The 22,554-nt window shown below is 40.1% G+C and overlaps 3 protein-coding genes across 6 annotated transcripts; 2 read left to right on the top strand and 1 right to left on the bottom strand.

Moving 5' to 3' along the window:
- Positions 1-2,162: 2,162 nt before the first annotated feature.
- Positions 2,163-9,056, top strand: LOC135610560 (nuclear transcription factor Y subunit A-7-like). 3 transcript variants are annotated; one of them, XM_065105230.1, is made up of 7 exons: positions 2,163-2,389; positions 2,526-2,684; positions 4,287-4,671; positions 5,396-5,508; positions 5,636-5,707; positions 7,646-7,816; positions 8,376-9,056. In XM_065105230.1, the coding sequence occupies exons 3-7, from the start codon at positions 4,434-4,436 to the stop codon at positions 8,727-8,729; spliced, it is 948 nt and encodes a 315-aa protein (XP_064961302.1). In that variant the 5' UTR covers positions 2,163-2,389; positions 2,526-2,684; positions 4,287-4,433; the 3' UTR covers positions 8,730-9,056. The 3 variants fall into 3 exon arrangements, with proteins under 3 accessions (XP_064961302.1, XP_064961295.1, XP_064961300.1); XM_065105223.1 differs by having other exon boundaries at positions 2,526-2,689; XM_065105228.1 differs by lacking the exon at positions 2,526-2,684.
- A 3,265-nt stretch (positions 9,057-12,321) lies between these two features.
- Positions 12,322-14,245, top strand: LOC135584811 (zinc finger protein 8-like). Its single transcript, XM_065105213.1, has one exon. It carries the CDS (start codon positions 13,196-13,198, stop codon positions 14,027-14,029), a length of 834 nt encoding a protein of 277 aa, XP_064961285.1. The 5' UTR covers positions 12,322-13,195; the 3' UTR covers positions 14,030-14,245.
- A 1,221-nt stretch (positions 14,246-15,466) lies between these two features.
- LOC103976745 (DNA (cytosine-5)-methyltransferase CMT3) lies at positions 15,467-22,160 on the bottom strand. Of its 2 annotated transcripts, XM_009392057.3 has the most exons (21): positions 21,648-22,160; positions 21,506-21,534; positions 21,316-21,412; positions 19,863-19,970; positions 19,649-19,786; positions 19,467-19,563; positions 19,198-19,370; positions 19,056-19,121; positions 18,633-18,866; positions 18,476-18,534; positions 18,343-18,409; positions 17,927-18,256; positions 17,794-17,862; positions 17,636-17,722; positions 17,458-17,545; positions 16,775-16,893; positions 16,574-16,678; positions 16,454-16,497; positions 16,309-16,378; positions 16,128-16,231; positions 15,467-15,848 (listed from the first exon to the last, which is right to left on the bottom strand). In XM_009392057.3, exons 1-21 carry the CDS (start codon positions 22,041-22,043, stop codon positions 15,671-15,673), a joined length of 2,658 nt encoding a protein of 885 aa, XP_009390332.2. In that variant the 5' UTR covers positions 22,044-22,160; the 3' UTR covers positions 15,467-15,670. The 2 variants fall into 2 exon arrangements, with proteins under 2 accessions (XP_009390332.2, XP_064961278.1); XM_065105206.1 differs by lacking the exons at positions 19,649-19,786; positions 19,863-19,970.
- Between the last annotated feature and the right edge of the window lie 394 nt (positions 22,161-22,554).

Raw genomic sequence — 22,554 nt, 5'->3', positions numbered from 1 at the left:
CATCATTGATGCCACTCTTCTTCTCAAACAAAAGCAGGAGAAGATTGTTGAATCATGCAAGCATGAGGACTTGGAATGAGCACAAAAAGATTAGACAATGACCTATCATAACAGGGAGTCATTTCATATGTTCAAATAGATCATAGAAAGAAATGGCCTGATCAATCTTCTTGAATCTTCAAGGCCAAGTCGCAAGGCAAAGCTTGCACCTACCTACCTCTCTCTAGAAGATGGTGTTGCTGGGGACAGGTGAGGATAATAAGATACTATACTTGGGTAAAGATCAAACAGATGATGTTGGCCCTTTACCTAAGAGCTTCCTTGCTCATTCACCATGTGGATGCTATAGTAGAGCACACAGCTGTACAAGAAACAAGCACCAACACTGTGTGACCAATCATTGATCTGCAATGAAAGATTTCTGAGACCATCGACTGTTGGCACTGTGTGTTTCCACACAGTTCTTGTGTTCTTTAGACCATACTGAGACTACTGAAGTTTGAGTCAAAGTGAGAGAGTATGGAAGTTTTAGGGGAAGGATCGAGCTCCACAAATTCCCACCCATCTAAAGTATGCTCCAGTTAAAGAGAATATTAGAACATCAAGGAGCATACTTTCTATTGTTTCAGGAGGTCAACTAAGCAGACAAATTGGAGAATCTACTCACAGGTGGAGATCCAAATTCTCCATTTAACTTAGATTCCTAGTATTAATGAGATGGGATTGTGTTTATCAAAATGGAACAAGTAAACAAAAGGGCAATTAATTCCTACCTATCTTGTTAATCTTTTTCCTAGAAAAAAAATATGGTTTTCTTTTTCAGAACAATGACGACAGCCCCCTGAATTATACATACAAAAGTTTTATCCAACATAATTACTGTTGTTGTTGTTGTTGTTGTTCTTATCATCATCATCATCATCATCATCATCAACATCATTAGCTTTCAATGATCTGGGCAAAGCTTTCCATTAAGATGTAGCAGAAAAAAGAAGGTTCTTTTCCTGCCTGCCTGCCTGCCATTAGGCTTTCACAGTGTAAATGAGATCAGTAATGTGCATGCGTTTCTTTCTACTGGTGGATACCGGCTTCCCTCGAGCTGATGAGTTACTACTTCTCCACCATGTTGACATGAACGCCCTCGATATCAATCAATCAATCAATCGATGCTTTCTTGTCTTACGATTGAGAACCCATCCAATTTCTACACCCCCACCAGTTCGAATCAAATGTTCCTTACGGTCACAACTCCACCATGGCAATGATTGCTCCTTCACTCCGTTTTGGCTTCTACGCTTGGAGTGATGCCGTGTCTCGTGTCTCTTGTTCACCACATACTTCGCCTCTACCAAAAGGCTATATGGCTTTAGTTTTAAGTTTGTTCATGAACCAAAATTGAGATCAACAAGATACAAACAATGTTCAGCAACTCTGTCCTACTTGACTTCAGAAATGTTTTCATTACATTTGTGACTCTGACATAGAATATTATTATCATAAGATTTTCTTTAATTATCAACTAATTAGAAACAAAATAGAACTTTTCTATCTCATCAAAGGTTGAATACAACAAGCAAAGGCTGTGCAACTTCCTCCTACACAAGTTCCTCTGTGTGCTCTCTCTGCTACCTACCCATCTCTGCTAGAAGACAGGGGAGGGAGGATCTCGAACAGGAGCAAAACAAAAGTAGACCAAGCTTTCCCATGTCTTGTTCTAATATCTTATTATTTCATTTTGTTTATTGATTTATACATATATATATATATATATATATGATTATCAAAAAATGATTTTTGCTTAAATTTAGAAGAAATATAAAAATCAAAATCGTCGTACCCCTGTCGGCTACCCATCTGCGGTGGCTTGACAAGAACCACGTGGGACCCGGTGGAGGGACCCCTTCGTTCGATCACAGGAACCCAGCGCATCGCGTGGCTGTCACTGCCACGTTTTGGTCCGTTGGTGGGTCAAGTCGCGTTCGGGTCCATCTAATTATCGCGGCAATAAAGTGGCTGCCGGATCGAGTCATTAGATTCTGTCGACGTGTGGCGACTGATGGCAGTAGACGCGTGTCACCCTATGATGTTGCAGCAGATACGGCGTTTACTCACGGTAATTTAGCGATCGCCCACCGAGGCGAATAGTGAGGGACGGAGAGTAGCGTGCAGGTGATGGGAGGCGGAGAGACTTTTTCCTGTTTCCTGCTGAGGGAAATGGTCGAAAAGGACTACCGATGATGGAGACGGAGTAGCACGTTTGGCAACAGAAGAAGAACTCCATTTATGTTTCCTTGCTGTGTAGCGTGAAGAAAGAGAAGAAGAAGAAGAAATGGAGACATGACCCTCCCTTGTCCCTGCTGAGAGGTTCTTCTTCCCTTTGTTCGTCCAGGTAACCATTTCCTGATTTGTCATTCCTTGAGGTCTTTTCTTCTTCCATCCGCCACGATCCCCCCTTTGGTTTGGCTTCCTTGATTTGGGTACCCAGGGGGTCTCGTGAGATAAGGATTCGGGTGTTGCATGTGTAGGCTTTCGGAAGGTGCTGGTTCTTGGTGTTTCTGGCGTCTTGAATCTGCATGGTTTTGGGGTTTGGGAGGTGGATCTCAGGATCATAGGTGATTTTACTGGGCATTGTTTGGCTCCACAAGACTGATTCTTTCCGGAAAAACCTCGTCTCGATTACTTTGGTGAGGTGATCGCTCGAGATGATTCTTGTTGTCTTTTCGATCTATTACAGACAAAATTTTCGGAGCTTTTGTTTGTCCTGGGTTCCTGATTGATTTGCTTGGAAATGAATTGTGACTTTAGCAAAGCGACAAAATGAAAGCTATATAATATAAAATTCAAATTAGATGGCCAAAAATTTTAGATTATTTTGACATCCATCAGTAACAAAGGGAAATTGCAGAGTCAATCGTTCATAAATTTATATGGGTTTTTTACAATGATTTTGTCCGCAAAGTACCTTTAGGTTTTTCAAAAACAGAAAAAAAAAAAAAAAAGGTAGTAGGATACATGTAAGGTTAGATCTTCCTTTTATTCATAATACTAAGTAGTTAAGAAATGACATACTAAAAAATTTCGTATAGAAGAGATTAACATGTTTAAATTAAAAGTAAGTGTTAGAGAGAGAGAGAGAGAGAGAGAGAGAGAGAGAAAGAAATTATTTGGATTGGCAAGTATATAAAGTGAGGTACTATTCAAGGATAACATGTGAGAAAATATTCTAAGATAGTCCAGACATTTTCTTAGGAAGAAACCCTAAGGGCATGATGAGATTAGATGCTTTTATTTAGATTAGAGCCACGAATAGCAAGAGGAAACTCATAGAAAACAAAGTCCTGATTAACTTATTTTAAATCCCACGACCAACCCAAAAATTTTGTGGCTCTAGAGTTTGGTCAATTTTGGCCAAGATTCATGTGATGGTTTATGATATATAATGCCTTCTAGTTATAGGAGTTTAATTCTTTTTCATTTTACTCTATATATCTACCAAAATTTCAGTTCTAAACCAGCAAGAGCACTGATGTGTAGCGAAAGTACCAACAAATGGTGATTGTCTTTTTCTTGATTTTTATATTTTTGTTATATTATTTCTTTTAAGAACTGTTGTCGAACTCTCCATAACTATTATGCCAAAAGAAAAGCTCTGGAGGCACAGTTCTAAAAACAAGATCGAAGCCTTTTACATTGGTCAAATCAAGATGTAGATAATGGCCCTTCAGTTACCTAGCGATATCACCTCAACGTGACAAAATGATATGCAATGATCCATTATGCCAAGGACAGTTTGTTGTTGCGGTACAATTATTGCTGGTTAAGATGGACCGATCTCAGTTAATAGAAGTCAAATGTTAATACTTCTTCAACACATATATCTGCCATTTAAGCCAAGACCGGATACATTGTTGTATCATCCATGACTTCTCCATTTTGATCTGGTCAGATGCATGAAATATTCGGTTGGCAATTTGGCATTAGTCATTTAAAGCTGGATAATGAACGATTTGTTTTTTTGTGTTTTTTTTATTTGATAATTTTTGCATTCTTTTGTAATGTTTATTCATTTTGAACTCATATATATGACCAACAGAAGTATCAGCTGATGTAGATATGTAAACCTCAATGTTCCATGGGTTACTATCTCATTCTTAATAAAAGTCATTTAACACCTCATTGGTAACGAGTAGTTCTTATTTTGTTCTGTGTGTCATTGATAATCTCATTTGTTGTTCTATCTTACCTTTTAATGCATTGGTCACAATAAGTTGTTTCCTCGTGTACAGTCAGTTCTACAACTCCAGAACTGATACTGATGTGGACTTGAAGCATCTTTGCAACTGAAACATGTCTCTGATGAAAAGACTTCTAGAAACACATTGGGAACAAAGGTTCAGGATATACTTTGATTCATTCGACATCCAATTGTGTAAATGAATCATCCTTTTTGGTGGAAATCAAGTAGCCCGACCATTCCAAATTCCTTAAACTCTGATAACTTGAGTATGCACATGGACTTCTTGGCTCAACATGGTAATGAGATGAAGCATCTAGGCGATCAAATGCCTGACCAAAACTCTTCGTCAACTCAGTCAAGTGGTCAAGCCCATCAAGAAGTATCAGGAACAAGTGAATGCAACAACCATGAGCAGTATATTTCAGCACATTCTGGTATAGCTCATATTGGTGGCAAAAAAATTCTCTTTCACTATTTTTCTCCTCCAACATATCATTTTTTTAGCATGTCTGACTGCTTGGAGTCAGCATTTTCAGTTTGTTTTTTTCCATTCTGGTATAGCTTATTCGAAGCATGAGCTATGAACATTGCTCTCAACTGCACTGTTCCGCTATCTTGTATTATAATTAATCTAAAAAAAAATTTGAACTTCTACTGGCTCTTCCTGTAAATTAATTTTGGAGGTCTAACAGTAAAGGTTCTACGTGCTTATTGTGCTAGATATAATTTCAAGTGGGAACTAACTGAAGAAGATCTTGAATATTGAATTTGAGGGAAGTGAAGACTATTTTGCCATGATTATTTTGTTTTCTTGGACCATCTCACCTTTTCATTTTCGTTTTAAAACAAACTTAATGGGAATATCATGTATTTTCTGCCTTTTCAATTCACCCTAAAAGATTGGGAGCATTCATGAAGACTGAAGTGTCTCGTTCAGTTTCTTTTGCATAACCCACTTTGCACTGGGGTTCTCAACATATGATAATGGGTTGTTATAATTTATTACACTAAGATGGCTATTATCATTGTTTATTCAGTTGGCTATTAATTTTCGGTATTAATGTTACCTAGCTTGCAGTTAATTTGCTCTTCATGGTTTAAAGTCACTTTCCTAACTTCTAGTTTTTGATGGTTTGATGCATTTTTTCTTTCCCATAGCCACTGATAATACACACGAAAAGCAAGTTGAGGGTCATATGAAGGCAGTTCTAACTCTAGGGACTCCAGAAGCGTCAAGTGCACCTCCAAGATTTGATTATAACCAGCCTTTTGTAAGTTTCCTTTGCAATTTTAAGCTCTTAGGTAGTGTTGATTACCTGAAACACTGTATATTATTAGCATGTTCATTTATTGTATATTTCTCCTTGTGTAAAATTGGACTTCTGGCATCCGTGGCAGGCTTGTATATCATACCCCTATGCTGATGCATACTACGGAGGAGTGCTCGCTACATATGGCCCACATGCTATAGTAGGTGTTATTGGGATTTTTCTTTTTAATTTCCAAATTGAAGGACACAAAATGTTACCACTCGACTTCCGCTATTTAATTAACAAAAAATTGTTTGCTTGGCCTTTTTTATAACAAGTTTGAACACTTAGTGTTTGACATTGGTTGCTTTATGGACTAGGTCAAACTGTGTTGTACAAACCTATGTTTAAAGACTTGGTTTCACTTATGTCTTTAACTTGTTTCCAGCATTCATTTTTGCAGTTCAAAATGCTTAGGCAGCTTCTACCAAGGTCCTGTTTCGAGTGATGAAAATTAGAAAAATGAGACAAAACAAACAAGAAAAAAGAAAACCTTACACGTTAATCTGAGATGAAACCTACTCTATGTTGGTTTAGTTTGTGGCATGTAGCCAAGGAAAAAAAAAAAAAAATCCTTTGTACATGCAAGATAGTTATTTACAAATCATGTAACGTTGCATGTTTATCACCAAGAATAACTGATTGTTGTTTTCAGTTGTATACTAGATTCTGATACTGATTTAAATCTACTGGTAAATTAGATTCAAACATCCATCTTCTGGACAATCCATGTCTATCTAAACCGAAACTACAAGGTATGTGTAAGACCCGTTGTCATGAGTGGTAGCTCAAACTTTGCCTGAATCTGCTAAATTGCTTGCCTGTCTGGCAAGATGGACTAGTTTTCCAAATTCTAATGTGAATTTGGGAAGTGAAGTGGAAACTTTTCTGTTCACAATAATCTAAACACGAAACTTGCTTATAATGATTCTCTAACTCATCGAACTATAAAAAATTAGGTAAGCCATTTGAATTTTATGTTTGAGGAGAAATGCATTAGAATCTAAGAAACTAAAACATATTAAAAATTGTTATAGTCTACAACAACAATAAGACCGTAAGTTCCAACTATTTGGGGTCGGCTACATAGATCTTTTGACGTCATTGAGATATATAAAAAGTCATATGTCTAGTTAAGTTTAGAATACTTGAATATTTATTTATAGTTTCAAAACTGATTTTGACTGAAACTGAGGAACGCGATAATCTAGTCTGGAACTGTAGAAATCATCTTCAGATACAGTTGTGTACTTGTTCTGTCAATGTTATGACAAGAAAAAACTTGAAAAAGGTGGATCTATATGTGCCTCTTTTTTCTTTTTGCTACTCAATTATGTGTGACCTTGTGTTTGTTATGAAGAAATATGCTAGCTTCTGTAATGTTAATTTGAATGTATGTCATGAATAGCTGTTAAAGAAAATTCTTATCCGGCTAAACTAGTTAGTTGTTAGTTCATATTTAATGCTCAATGAAAAGCTCCTTTTGTGTAGATCAGTATCTTTTGGTATCTGTTCATACGCCATGTATGATGTCCTTCGGTGTTTTGGCTTTTAATCTACAGCTATGTGCTGCTGAATAAACTTACATCCATGTTTCAACATTAGATATTAGCTAACATGGGGCAGCAGCATAATCACAGTCTTGACTCCTGGCTATTTGGAATTAATAATGGTTGGGCGTCTGAAAATTCTGCAATTGTAGCCTTCAACTGTCTGCTCGATGATTCCATGTCTTCAATCTTTCTGTGTTGTTCTGATCTCCCAATGCAATAATTTTAGTTTCATCTTTGTTATAAGCACCCAAAGCAGCTGGAGTTCCCTGCTGAGGTTTTGTAAGCAAAAAGATTTTCCAGGTTATGTTTTCAATTCATCCTGCGCTATCTTGTTGACCTGAAATTTTCTCATGTTATGAGACCATTTTTGCACATCAACTTTTCTCTTTCTTGTTTGTTTATTCTTGAATTATGGAGTTTGTTGGCTAGAAACATGAGGAATTTCTATTTTTATGCTTAAGTAAACAAACCCATACCTGAAGGAGATTAGCTTTCTGTGATCTGCCATCTGTACTTGTGATATTGTATTGTGCTATTATATCCAGATCCAACCCCAAATGGCCGGAATGGCATCCTCTGCTCGAGTACTGCTGCCTACTGAACCTGCTGCTGAAGAACCCGTTTATGTGAATCCAAAACAATACAATGCAATCCTCAGAAGGAGACAGCTTCGTGCACGGTTGGAGGCTCAAAACAAAGTTATCAAAACTCGAAAGGTACAGTTCTATAATACCTTTTATTCTTGCTTCTTATCCTGTAAAGACCTGTGCAATGTCCTCCTGTGGTCCTCATTCATAACAGTTTCTACTAGTTCACGGAATAGGCGCCAATGTCTCGAGTCATATAAGACTCTGATTTCCATTGTACCATTTTCTTCTCAATTGGTATAACAAATTTCCTGGTTAAGAGCAGCTAGATCTTTCATGCCGAATTCACTGCTCTTGTGATCCTTCGTTCTCGGCTGTTCTTTGAAGATCAAGCTATCCAAACTTCTTTAGCAGTTCTTTCTTGTTTGCTTGTATTCATTGCATCGATTGGGTTCTTCTGTCGATGTTTTCTCTTGCATTTTTTAACTTGTGAACTTGCTTCGCCCATTTGATGCATTGATTTGTCAAGAAAATGAAGAAACCTTTCTTTTTTTGTGCATCCCTCTCATGGTTTTTGGTTGATTGGAAATTCTTTGAATTAGGTAAATAATCGATGTTTGTTGCCTGTGGTACTTACCTTTTGCAGAATCAACTGTACATGTAACTGATCTTATTTGTTCCGTTTTAGCCATACCTTCACGAGTCTCGACATCTTCATGCAATGAAGAGAGTGAGGGGATCAGGCGGCCGCTTTGTTAACACAAAGCAGCTCCAGCAGCAGAATTCCCAGCCTTGCTCCTCCAAAGCGTGCCGGAATGTCTCATGTTCTGAGCCCTGCTCCTGTAGTGGCCTAGTTGGTTCGTCTGCCACATCTACCAGCTCCGACATGACGTCTCTTTCGACAAGCAGAAGAATGTTAGTGCAGCAGGATCAGTCATGTTATTCGCAGCCCGGTTTCCGCTCCAGTGCTGCAGCAACTAGTCAGGGCGGAGGCAGGAAAATGGGAAACGGCTCCGAGCAACGGACACCAGCCGTGAGGTAAAAGCACAGGATGCACAGGCAGTGCGCATGTCACTTTCCACTGTCTCAGTGCTTCCCTGGCAATTCATCCTTGGCTTATTATGTTTCGACTAAAATGCCTTGTTTCATAAGTTCGGATCCGAAACCAAGTCTGAAAGATGATGAATAATCAGCCACCATATCAGTTTGTTCTGGATTTGTATGGTTGAAGGAGCTGAGACTGCCTCCAGCTAAAACTCTTGGATATATGTTCAAGCAATATGCATGGATTCTCTTCTCCTTAAAACTTGTATGACAACAGTGTTGATCTGACTGACCACACTGCAATATTTCTTTTGCTTTCTCTTTCTGAAGGTTTGGATGATACATTGAGGCAAAAGAGTATGCGGTATGAGTCCATGATCATGACCAAAAGACTTCCAACTGATCACAAGAACTAATATTGTACCTTTTCCCACTAATAGAATAGAGCAAGATGAGAGAGAGAGAGAGAGAGAGAGAGAGCGAGAGAGAGAGAGACAATGTCACACCAGTGATTGCCAAGGATACGTTCTACCTTCGACTAATGAAGCCAGGGATGAAAGAAGTTGTCATGGAGGCACGCTGGTGGTCCTCCTCGGTGGACCTTGCCACCACATTCAAGCTCATCGAGGCTTCACAGAGCTTGCCAAAGATGAACGAACATAAATGAATGACCAAAAGGACTTCAGATCAATCATGTGACCTTCTCCCTCCGTAATTACTTCCCACCACCTCTCCACCATTTACTTTCTGCATCTACATCTACAGATCTGTAAGGTTCTTTCGCCAACATAAATTTTGCACGGTTTGCGTCATACAGAAATCCAAAGAAACAAAAGATGTGCCAAACACAACCTCGTACAAGTCAAAGACGCATCCATCCACATATATGGTCGTGGAATGATCATCGTGTCATGCCCTGTATCCTAGCACTGCACCATTGTGGTCACTGTCGATGCCATGAATGATGCGGTTCGACTAGTCCATCAAGCGGTCGCCCACGAAAACGATCACCTTTGAAGCACCGCGCACATGGTCGAACACCCAAACGCGAGAAGACGACCTGCAACTGAGGCCGTCCCCATGACGAGCACCGCTCCGTCTCTTGCGGATAGCTCCCCTCACCCGATTGCCGACGCTGGAGACTTTAGTGTCAACAGCGACTCTTCCTCAGACTTCCTCATCTCGGTACGTGGCTTTTACTGCCTCGCCTTCCACTTCCGTGTCGTTTGCTTGCTTCGCCATCGCGCATTACTTCTCCCGTGGGCTCTACCGAAAGCTCCGTCCAAGGAAGAGACAGAGAGAGATGTGTGTATGTGCGCGAAGGACCACGTTGAAATGTGGGCGATGGAGGGATAAGAATGGGAGCGAACATGGCCAACCAAGAGGAGGGGACTTGTCACTACATTCCTCACGGTGTGGGGGAGACCTCGACGGCTACCTCAGAACAGCCGCAAGACAGACATATTGCGAGTCACAGGCTGCTCTGTTGGAGCTGCATGCATGCATGCATGAATCTGCTAGCCGCTTCGGATTCACGGAGAACCACGCAAATGTAATCCGCAGTAGGCATTTGATGTGCTTATCTTCGTATTAATTATGAACAGCGCATGCGTGTGCAGGAGATAACGAAGCAACATAGGGTTTACGCTCTCATTCGAGTTCTGTAGGGCACGCAGCTTGTGTCTGCCTCATCCGACGCTTTGCTTCTGATCGTGAAAGCTCGATGGAAGTCAATCATGCCTTCCTCTTCTCATCCAACTTGGAAAGGTCGAGGACATATAAACACACATGAGAGGGGCAGTTCGATCCACCAAAATCAATGGAAAAGAGGAGGACACAGCACAGCATCGATTCAAGGTCTGAGACAAGTCCCCACCACCTCTCATGGGCATTCATGGCACATGTGAAAAGGGGCACCCACCCCCACATCCCATCTTTTTCTTTCTTGGCTCCTCTAAGAAGACATCGCAGCTCCTTTTAAGATGACTTCAGCTTTCAGATCCCCACAACACTCCTCCCTGCTGGTGGTCCTCAGATTTAATCCTTCCTCAGACAGCACCATCACTTCATGCCTCGAGGAGACCACCAAAAGTCTTCAAGAGCAGACCCAATCCCCCTCTCCTCCTCCTCCTCCTCCTCCTCTCGGCATCGACATGCACAAGACATATATCCCCTTCTCCTTCGAGGTGCGAGTTCAATAATTGATCCGAATGTCAGTGTCCACCATATCTGGCACGTCGTGATTGGCTTCGGATGGATCAAGTTTCTGCAGTGGAGAAGGATTGTTCTCGAACTGCTCCATGTTGATCTCTTAGTTCTAAGCTAAGAAGAAGAGACGATAGTCGTGTGTAATTGGGGATGACCTGAGAGCTAGCCATGGCTTACGAAGCACTGCTATCCTTTAAGGAAAAGAAAGCCATGCTGTGTCTGCCATTATAGCGAGGGGAACAAAGCAAGTACATCTCTTGTCCGTCAAAGGAGGCAAAGAGCAGGAGGTGATCGAAGTGCGCGTCGTGTTCGCATCCCAAGCCATGGCGGAGCCGGCAAAGGCTCTCGACCATGGCAGAAACCCTGCTAAAAGCTACAGAAGCTTACCGATGGCAGTGAGGCCATGGCCAGCACAAGCTGCGCCGAGATGCCTGGTCCCCCAACCCATCCCAGAGTCACGCCTTAACAGGTCCAAACATGGCGTGGGATTAGGGGAGAACCAGCTTGCAGGAACCAAGACCGGCTACTGCTTTCCGCTATTAAGTCATCACTTAGGATGTGGGTTATAGGGTCATTCTCATGTGGTGGTCTTTGAGAGACATGGAAGTACTTTCTCTTTGCAAGAGGTCCCCTAAAGGAGCAAGTGTGGATTGCAATGAGCTGAGAGGGTTTCAGGGTCATGTCCATCTCACAAGGCCATGGCGATGGATGAGAGTAGAAGAGAAGGAATAATTACACTATGGGACAGGCATGCATATATAAAGCAACCTCCACTGCTCCCAAACTAGAGAGATAAGAGAATTTACCAATGTTTTGTTCCATTTATATGAGAGAGGTCCCATGTCATGATCATCATAAGGAATTCCTACATCTGGTCACCTCTGCCAAACCCTACATATCTGAATAGCTGTGTGTCTAAAACTACAATGTAATCTGTAAGGGGAAGGAAGCATCCTCCTCCTCATGCACACAAAACTCACATCAACCTTGCCCCATGGCATTTTGGCTTCTTCTGGCTCATGCGATGTGAGGAATCCTTGGAGTAATCTACAAGCAGAGACTAGTCTGGACAAGGCCAACGCTGGTCCTGTGCTTGAAAACGACAAGGAGGTCCCATAGCAGACAAAGGATTTTAATCTGTTTACTTTGTTAGAATGCAGGCTGAGTAAACATAACCAAGCATGAAAGGCACATTTCAGAAGGAGAAGTATAATGTAACAGGAAGCAAATGTCCTTTTAAGCAGCTCAAGTAAAAGGTGCTAAAAAGCTTAAGAGAATTCCATGAACACAGAGTTAATGACCAGATACTGTGCACCTTCGGGACCACTTCCATTCTCAACTCTGCAGCACCAGTCTGCAAGATACAAAGGAGCAACAGCTATGAAGAGCCTCCACAGCTGCCAGCTCTCAGTGGAGTATGCCATACTCAGGCACAAAGAGAGAGAGAGAGAGAGAGAGAGAGAGAGACCCACCATTAGAGCTGGTCACCATAACCTATCCTCCATGTTGATTTACACATGCAAGGTAGCTGGAGGTGCAAAGTGGGAAGAGATTGGCCATTGGCGTATGTGTTGAGAGGAAGAGCAGATTGGCAGAGAGTATAAGGTGAGGTGATGGTGTTCATGGAGGACTGGTACTTGGTTGTTAGTTGACAAGCCAAAAGCCACCCCTCAGTAGCATCAGCAAACATCTGCTGTCAGGTCCTCTTGTCAACAGGGATGGGTTCTGCTCCATTCGTCCACCCTCTTCCTCTCCATCACTAGCTAAGGACACCTCACACCACCCCCCATCATCAGCTATGAAGAGGTGTGCATCACTGCATCAGTAGCAGATGAGTTTCCGACCACCAAAGGGACCAGGACTAGGGAGAAACAGCTCCTCCGTACCCCCCCCCCCTCTCTCTTCCTCTTCTCCATCTGCTCTTACTCCGAAACCTGCAAGTCTTCTTCACTTCCAAAAGCATTCCTGAAAGAGAGATGATGTCCTTTCCGCTGACTCTTTCTTCTCCTGCTCTTCCTTAACGTCCAACGAACTCATAGCGAGAGAGGGAGAGGGAGAGGGAGAGAGAGAGAGAGAATTGATTCTTACCTAAGTCTTTATTGAGTCCTTTAGCCTCTACACCTCTCTCTCTCTCTCTCTCTATCTCTCTCTCTCTCTCTCTCCTTTCCTAGAAACCAAAACCAATAGAGGACAGACAGAAGAAGAAGAAGAAGAAGAAGAAAAGTTGCTTCAACATTCTACACAGCAGCGGCGACGATGAGCGAGCACGAGGCACGCGACTTGATGAGCGTTGACTCGTTCTCCCAGCTCCCGTTCATCCGCCCGGCCCCCAAGCCCTCCACCACCACTTCCGGCATCCGCCTGTTCGGCATCGAAGTCCCACACCACCCCAACGTCGTGGAAGACGACGCCTCTAAGGACAACACCGCCATCACGAGTAGCGCCGCTACCACCACCGTCAACGGAGGCAGCGGGAGTGGACGGAGGTTCGAGTGCCACTACTGCCGTCGCCATTTCCCGACGTCGCAAGCGCTCGGCGGGCACCAGAACGCGCACAAGCGCGAGCGCCAGCACGCGAAGCGGGCATATCTCCAGTCCGCCGCCATGGCCGCAGCCCAGCACAACCAGGCGGCCATCTACGCCCACCACGTCCACGGCCTCTTCAATTACCACCACTGTCTTGGTCCACCGTCGTCCTCTGCAGCCCGCTTCGCCGTCGAGCCCTCTTCGGCTCCGCACTACCCTTCATGGCACGCTACCGACACTCTTAATGGCAGCTTCGGTGCCTTTTTCCACGGCGGGCTTGGTTCGCTGTCTCAACCCATCGATGGCAGCCCATTGCCAGGGATCTGGAGAGTCCCCGGAGTTATGCATGGCGGAGGAGCGAGGATAGGGGCGATCCATGGGGACTCTCGCATGCCCTCCCCCATGTTCAGAGGAGATAACGAGCCACGATTAATAGGAGTTGGAGGAGGTGTCGGCTCGGACGGTAATGCTCATGGAACTCCTCCTGCGTCGCCGAAAGACCAATTTGCTCACCAATTGATGCCCAGTGCGAAGGAGAACGTGAGTCTGGATTTGCACCTGTGATCGGCATTGTCGAGAGATCTTGAATGAGACTCCATACTTCTTTTGCTTCCACCTATGTTGTTGTGTTGTAGGGATCAGAAACAATGCATTTTTTTTTTTTTGGTCAGCAGGAGATGATTTCTTCCGTTTGGTCGTACGCTTGCATCAAGAGGAGCTATCGTTTGGTAGTTCCCTTGTCTGTACTGTGATCAAAATAACACTTTGGGAACATCTTTACATTCTGGGCATGCAGTAGTCGGAGACAGGATTTGAATGTACGTACAGTACAGTGATAGAATGCTATGAAAAATGTTTACTAAATAATTGATATATTTTATATTTTATATATGGATTGACTTAATTATTGTTCGGTAAAATTATATTTTTAAAATCCAATTAAATTTTTGATGACAAATTTATCCTTCTAATATTTTTTATATTTATTCAAAATTATATATATATATATATATATATATATATACATGTAATCTTTAAAAAAAATTGTACAGCCAAAATATAGAATACATAAAAATATATCCATATAAATAAATAAATTTTATCTTATAGAAATATAAAATCATGTTTATTTCTTGAGAAATTATTTTAGTAATTTATAATATTTGATAATGTTATAAGATATTTAAAATTTTTAAAAATTATATTAGTATCTCATAAATATTAAAACGTTAATACTACATGAGGCAGCGTCAGCATTTCCAATGCAATATGTCTCTCGAGCATTATATTACCATTTTCGGATTCACAAATATCAACATAATTATTATATTTCTATCTCACATATCAAGAGAATGAAACAGGTGCCATTATCACTCAATCTACCATTCATGTTTTCTGAAAATTATTTGAATGCATTTAAAATCATATAATTTGCAGCAATAATCCCATAAATGGAGCCAATAAAAATATGTGTTTTCGGCACCTGATTTTTAAAATAATGGGAAACTAACATATTAATATAAGATTTGACGGCCAATAAAACAATCTAAATTTTGAGTGCATCTAAAATAAAAATTATACTTTTTGAATTTTTTTGTAAACCACTAACATTTTTTGTAAAACATCTAAACAGTATACAGATATGCGAAAACACTAATTTACTTACTCTTTTATTGGTCGACCTCCTTTCTCCCCTATGGCTGACGATGAAAGCAAGCGATCACTCCCTCTTCTTTCTTGCCTGTGATCAATAATACAAGGAAGACTTACGAGTAATGATAAGAACTATAAACGAAGAGAGAAGTGAGTCCTTAACAATGACAACGAAAGCCAGAAAAACGATCAAAATCTACAAACGACCATAACAAAAGTTACAAATAACAATTCAAGGCAGCCGACAAAGTTACCAAACAACAAAGTGATCAGCAACAATGGTAACTATTTCAAAAAAAATTTAAATAGAGACTCTCAGTACAATATTTTAAAAAATAATTTTTTTCAGAAATTCATTTTTAAACATTGATGTTGTATTGGTACAAGAAAGCTATAAAGCATCCGATGTTTCCTCTGATCCACACGAAAGAGATCGATCAAAATGGTTAATCCACTGTAATACAAACAACATTACACAGTAAGAAGATAAAAGACAACAAGTTCTAGAGGGACAAGCTTAATTTGTCTGTGTAAGACGCCGATATGGAACCCCTACACGCCATCTGTAGGTTCCTTGGGTGTGGAAGAGGATCCGCGATCTATTGCAGGAAACTTTCTGGGGAGAACGAACAAAGGTTCAGCGCTACATTGACCCTTCAATGCCTGGCACAGAGCATAACCCAATGCTCGAGCAACTGGTACAGCAACAGCGTTTCCCACTTGAATGTACCTAAGCAGGCAAACGCTCACATTTCATGTTTGTCACCAACATTATTGAGACAGATTTTGATATATGCGTACTTTTACTGTTTTAATAGTCCAAGATAAGAATTAAAATTAAAAAAAAAACTTGTGGTTTGCTCTTTCCCAATTTATTAAAGAAAATGTCATTACAACATGCAGAAAGAAACTATAGCAAGTATTATGATAAATGTCAACCTGTATGGACAGACAGAATATGCCGATAAAAATTAATAATGCAAAAAAAGGAAACAAAAGAAGATTTTACCGTTCTTTTACAGGCCCTTGAAGTTTGTAAAAGTCTGGAAATCCTTGAAGTCTGGCATTCTCTCGAACTGAGAGCACTCTATCTTGCTCTGGGTGCAGAATCACCTAACAGCATGACTACTATTACAATAACTTTAAAGGCATTAAACAAAAATTGTTCCCAGTTATGCAAGAACGGGTACCTGGTTGTGAGGCTCAGCCCTGGTTACGACTGTAGGAACTGTTTCATCCCACCACAATCGTCCAAAAGGCCTGTAATAAATCCAACGTTAAATTGAGTGGAACTAAATAATGATATGTAGTAGAGTAAATTGGGTGACAACGTACTTCAAAGATTTTCCTTTAATAAAAGACATAGCATAGTCGGGAACCTGCAGCAAGGATTCATATTATTTTCGGCAGAAATTATAAAGCAAACTGACAGTTCAAATCCATATTAGAGATTACCAAAGGTTTCCCTGATGGCAATATAACTCTTTCGACATTTGGATCCCACTCGACGATATTATCGGGACCAACCACAACACCAGGCAAATCCCTGAAATTTGCACCCTACATTTAATTTTTTGAGACAAAAGTGGTTATTATCGTATGCTCTCCGATGATAAACAACCACATATCCAGAAATTTAGATAATATTGGGCAAACCTTCCTCTTTGGTATTTGGCAAACCCGTTGATAATCATCATCATTTAATTGCAACGGGTTGTGATCAAAAAGTTGGTGCATATCTGTTGCTTTGACACGAGGGCTATAATTCATTAGCGCTACATAAACAATAAAGTAAATTTCATTAGTTGTGGAAAGCCAATAAAGCTATTTCAATAAAAAGTGCAATAAAAAACTAATAATAATAGTCAATAAAATTCTTTGCTTTTCCGATATTTTTTTTTTGTGACTAATAGTAAAATTGGCTCTCCTTTGTACTTTTGTCAAGTTTTGCTGATAATTCCTATTATTTGCAACATATACATAGATAAAAACTATTATTGTGCGTTTCTTGAGTTTGGAAACCATGAAAAACAAATGTAATCTCTTTCTGAAAAGTTAGTTGAGAAAAAACAAAAGAGAATTCCAGAAAAAATGTGCAAAAGAAACTATTTAACCTTTCTTTTCTAGGTATTGAGCAAACTATTTCTGTTTAGTTCTTCCAACAAAACAAAATGAGGTTTTTTTTAACACAAAACGTGTATGAAAAATCTTTATCCGAGTTGTAAAAGTCACTCATATTATCCTTATTCCATTATCACCTGAAATCTAAAAATAACTATTTGATTAGTATTATACCATTTCTTATTATTTATTTTCAATTACAAGTAATTGCAACCTACCACTTCTGGGGAGACGAATAAACTGTTGAAATTCTGTTTTTGCTGCTTTACCATAGGGAATCTCATCCCTATCTTCGTAATTCGTAACCTTGATGTCAATAATAAAAAAGATAAATTAGTTACATACAAAAGAAATATGTATTAAACTGACAAACTAATCAAAATAATAAATATTTACCGGTGGAAGATCAGACAAAGCATCCTCCAATTGTAAAGCTCTTTCAAGTTCAGGGTGTTCATTTTCATTATATGCAACGATATTTTGCTACAAGAAAAACAAGATATCGGTAAGATCCGACATAAGAGTATGGAGATAAGTTGTTTTCTGAGACATACCTCAAATTCGTTAGGAGCTCCCCCGCGAACAATCACATCATGGGTCGGTAATGGAAATTGGGGCAACATCTACAACCAAGTGCTCATGTGTTATTTAAATGACATGATAGAGCTGAGACAAGAAAAAACAAACCTTAGTTGGACAAGCACCCCAAAGAAACACCCGCATCCGAAATTGAGGAAGGCCATAACATCCAGCAACCATCATACCAAGCCTTGCTTGATAATTCATGGCAACAAGCCTACTCAAAGCATATCTTCCCATAAAGCCTTGTGCAAACTTTAATATGTCAACAACATTCTCCATAAGGACATATTTTGGTTTGAGAAACTCAACAATATCCATAAAAACAACCATCTGTTGATTTTTTGGGTCCTCCAATGGAGCATTTTTGTTTCTAAATCGGTTAAATCCACTTATCCCTTGGCATGGAGGTCCACCACAAACCACATCAGCTTGACCCTAGTAGGAACAGAAAGAAAAATAATGGAGACTATATTCTGACCATATCCAAAGCCTCATAGAAAGGGGAAGAAAAAAAAACCTACTGGTAATGGCAAAATGCCCTTGCTGTAGCCATTCTTCACAAAATCCTTGATTCTCTCTTCGCATTTGCTGGTATATTAATACACAATTAGATATGGGCAAGAAAGTCCAAAAATCTCTAAGTTAAATTAGTACCTTAATCCTTCTACAGGCTCCCAAGTATCATCACTAGGGCCATATCCCTTCCATCGAACCTAAAAGAAAGAAGATATTGACATTGTTCTCAAACAAGAATATATAAATTGTCATCCAAATTTCAAATAAGATTAAAAAATTGACAACTTTGTGTTACCTTAAACTTTAATCCAATTTTACCAATGTCACTGGGATCACCATAGCAAATTCCAACTAACTTATCAACTTCGAATTCATCATTTGGCACCTTGGGATCATTAAGCTCCTCACCATCCAAACCATTAGAATCAATTTCATCTTTAACTTGATTTCCAATAACATGATATTTTTCACACAATTTTTCCCACTCGATCAAAAGAGCCAAGAAATCTTCAGCCTTCTCGTTCCTCACCTACAACATGTTTGTGTTAGCTAGGAACAATTACCTTGCAAACCAACCACACGAGAAATGCATGTCATGAAAATTATAGCGTAATTATTTTATGTAGAAACATGAAATAAATTATTCTCGATCCAGATGGAAGCTGGCTATGCATCTGTCCAAACAATGCCTTGAAATAAAATGGCAGACCATGAATACCTCAGTGTTAGGATGGTTCAACTTTAAGCTCTGGCAAGCATACTGATTCAAATCAACAGCCCAACGCTGCAACATGAAATCAAAATTAAACATGAATTTGCATTAGATGCCAGTCAAGTATAATTTATCAAGTTTGACTCACCGTTTGGAGATTTATGCCAGACAAATTCGCACCCAAGCATAGACCAGTGGACATTGCACCACATCCAGAATACAGGTCAAGCAATGTAACCACATTTTTCTCCCTAAAAGATGGAGAATCGGGATCTGATGATGACATAGTGGATGATGATCCACTCGCCGCCCTATCATTTTCTAGTGGTATTATGACATATAGTTAGCAACAAATTCTGATTAACGGAACTATGAACATAGAAAAATACTTATATGTTGAGAAAACTACATTATCACCTGGTAAATTTGCAAAAGTTGAATATGCCAAAGAGTATGACATGTCGTAGTAAAGATCACAAGAAGGAATGCCTTTTTTCTTGACCTCCAAATTGATCTACCACAAAACAATAAACACTGTAAGTCTTTCAAAATCCACACTACATAGGCACAAGGATTGGTAGGGAAATGTTTAAACTTACATTTGGATCCACACATTCAATTTTTATCTTGGAAACCATACAATCCAACAAATTATCGTTTTTCTCCTCAGACAAGAAAACTCTTCGAGGATCATGAACAACTTTTGCGCCATGACAACATGCATGATCCTTCATAACCTAAAGACCAAAAGAATCTACAATGCTTTGGACCAATTTCAGATTATGATGAAACAGAAAAACTAGAATTACTCACTGTATCTTCTGCTCTAAAAAACCACTGAGCAGTAAAATATAGTTCCCCGTCAGTTGTTTCAAAAAATTCAACTATACGTCCAATGTAGTCAAGCTCTCCTTCAGCTGCCTAAAAATAGACATTTTACAATCAACTTAAGAAAATAAATAGAAATGATGTCTAGAAAAGAGCAATGTGAATTGACCGTTGCTACTCAAAAAAGTTGGACCACACTACCTGTTACAAACATTACATTATGTGACCCTGAAACAAATAATTTTGCTAATGGATGGGTAATATATATATGTATCCAACATATGCAAAGAAAAGCTTCCTTAAACTTCAGTCAAATACAAACTAATATTGAAAATGTGTTTCTAACACTAATACAAATCTATTAGCACATTGTAAAGATTAAATAAAACATAAAAAATGCCAACGAAAATACAGAACTAAAGAATCACAAAATGTGGTTTAGGTTTTTGCCACTGGGACAGCCATAGTACAAAGTAATTTTATTTTCACTTGCAATCAAACATGAGCCCACAATCAGAATCACAGGTTTCATTTGACAGCATATTGACCATTGAGTTTTCTCTTAACACCTAAAACCCAAATTGCAGATTGCTTATAAATAGAGTCAAACAATCAGAATATCCATCTTGACACCCACTTTCACAGCCCATCCAAACTACAACTATTACACTAATTACAAGCCCTAAACATTGTGGGTAAGTTTGTCGATTGCCACTGCACTTCTTGCTCAACACAGACATATCAAATTCTAATAACCACCTATCCATCGGACCATTACCATCTATCCTGCATCCATCACTCCCACCATCACAATCCTCAACCTTCACCTGTCAAACTGCACAACCCTAACTTCGTATCCACCTGCAGCAAATACTAAAAAACCAATGAGAGATGTTGTCATCCATAGTGTCAACAATTATCCTTCCAATTGCCACCTTGATCATCACCATTTTTGACAGTGCCATCCATCTCATTCCCCAAAATGATCGAGCAAAGGTGTCATGACCATCGCTGGCTCTTCTGTAGATCACCACATCTCCCACTTTCAATTCCAACCACCAGAAAATTTCATATTGTCGGGTCTAGAATTTCAATTGAATGATCTAACTACAATCATACAACAACATTGTGGAACCTCAGATAGAACGATAGCAATTACCAAAGAATATGTATTTGAATATTAAGACAGACTTTTAACTATCTATAAATGTGATAGAAGACAAAAATAGGATGACAAATTCTGGGGTTAACCTATGGTTTATCTTCAATTATTACGAAACAAAAATTTAAGCAAGCGCACAGATGTACAAATCCCAAATGATGTATCATGAGATTTAAGAAGCTTACTATAACATGATGCGACCGTTCAGACCACAATAAATTTAGTTAAAAACGTTTCAACAAACAGAATCGCAGCAAAAATTATCACATCACTCACTTTGACATATGCATCATCATCAAGTTTGTATGAGACGCCATCCACCTTGGCCTCGCGGTAGTGACACTTAGCTCTCAAGAGTGGTTCATCATCGGCCCTGCATTAAGAGTGTAAGCAGCAACATTGGATGAAAATAATGAGATGCAAATGAGAATGCAGTAATCACAATTATCTGATTCCACGTTTTCACCTTTTTGCGCTTCCATTAGACGAAGCCCGCTTTTAGCCACAGAAACACAAAATTAGCGATCATCGTCAATAAAAGAACTGTAAAACGTCTACCCAATTATTGTACGGTCGTATAAACAAACAATTTATCGCCTTCGACGTACCTTCCTTTGGTATCTCTCCGGCCACAGCTTCTTAGCTTCAGCCTCCGGAATAGGATTCCCAACAAAGCAGCTCTCCGGCCGCTCTTCGTTATTGGATTTCTTGCTATGCCCCATCCTTTTCTTCGGCGATTGCTTCCGACTCTCGGCACACTCCTCCTTACTCTCCATCTCCTCCTCGTCATCCTCGGCTCGATAACATACCTCTTCTTCGCCCTCCCCGCGCCCCGTCTCCGCCGATTGATGCAGGACCGGCGCCAGGACAGCAGCCCCGGTGGCGCGTCTCTTCCTCTTACTCCCGGACTCAGAGGGCTCTGCGGCACCGACACTTCCGTCCGCCGCAGCCGCCCTCTTCGACCGCCGGGACCGCCTCTCCTCCGCCGCAGTGGTCATCGCCATATATCAGGTCAGGCGAGATCGGAGTTGGGTGGCGGAAAGGGCTAGGGTTTCGGCGAAGGCAGAGGATGAGACGAGAGGACGAGCGAGGGGGGAGTGGCCGCCTTTTCAACACCAAAGAGGGAAGCTGGTGAGAAATGAGCGGGAATCGGAATTGTTATGGGAGTTAAAGTGGATTTGAATGAGGCGTTGGTGTCCGACTGCGGAGTTGTCAGCAGTTGGGGTGGGGTCGGGTCGCAACGGGCGGGTGGATTTGAATTTTGATGTTGGGAACGTTGAAACATTTTGGTCAATAATATTTATAGAAACATTTTGATGTTCTATTTAAGACATCATTAACATTTAAAATATGTTCACTCATGGAAACTTGGTGATGTTTAATTAGAGCATCGCCAACCTTAAGAACATAAAACTACAATAGTAAATCATGCTCTATTTACCAAACATTTAAACGTATAAACGAGATTTTATTCCATAAATGAAATAAATTAATCCTTGTATAAAAAAACAGCAA

Source organism: Musa acuminata, chromosome BXJ1-2 (assembly GCF_036884655.1).
Source record: "Musa acuminata AAA Group cultivar baxijiao chromosome BXJ1-2, Cavendish_Baxijiao_AAA, whole genome shotgun sequence".
Lineage (NCBI taxonomy): Eukaryota > Viridiplantae > Streptophyta > Magnoliopsida > Zingiberales > Musaceae > Musa > Musa acuminata.
The sequence above is the reverse complement of the archived record's forward strand: the minus strand, read 5'-3'. Positions and strand labels throughout refer to the sequence as shown.

Bases quoted from the DNA above. Each gene is read 5' to 3' on its own strand.
- LOC135610560 (XM_065105228.1), top strand. From the start codon at position 4,434: ATGAATCATCCTTTTTGGTGGAAATCAAGTAGCCCGACCATTCCAAAT. The intron at 4,672-5,395 runs GTATAGCTCATA...TCTTTCCCATAG, and splicing joins GTATATTTCAGCACATTCTG to CCACTGATAATACACACGAA. The intron at 7,817-8,375 runs GTACAGTTCTAT...GTTCCGTTTTAG, and splicing joins AAGTTATCAAAACTCGAAAG to CCATACCTTCACGAGTCTCG.
- LOC135584811 (XM_065105213.1), top strand. From the start codon at position 13,196: ATGAGCGAGCACGAGGCACGCGACTTGATGAGCGTTGACTCGTTCTCC.
- LOC103976745 (XM_009392057.3), bottom strand. From the start codon at position 22,043: ATGGCGATGACCACTGCGGCGGAGGAGAGGCGGTCCCGGCGGTCGAAG. The intron at 21,413-21,505 runs GTGAAAACGTGG...CTCTTAATGCAG, and splicing joins TCTAATGGAAGCGCAAAAAG to GGCCGATGATGAACCACTCT. The intron at 18,867-19,055 runs GTATTCATGGTC...AACATGTTGTAG, and splicing joins TGAACCATCCTAACACTGAG to GTGAGGAACGAGAAGGCTGA.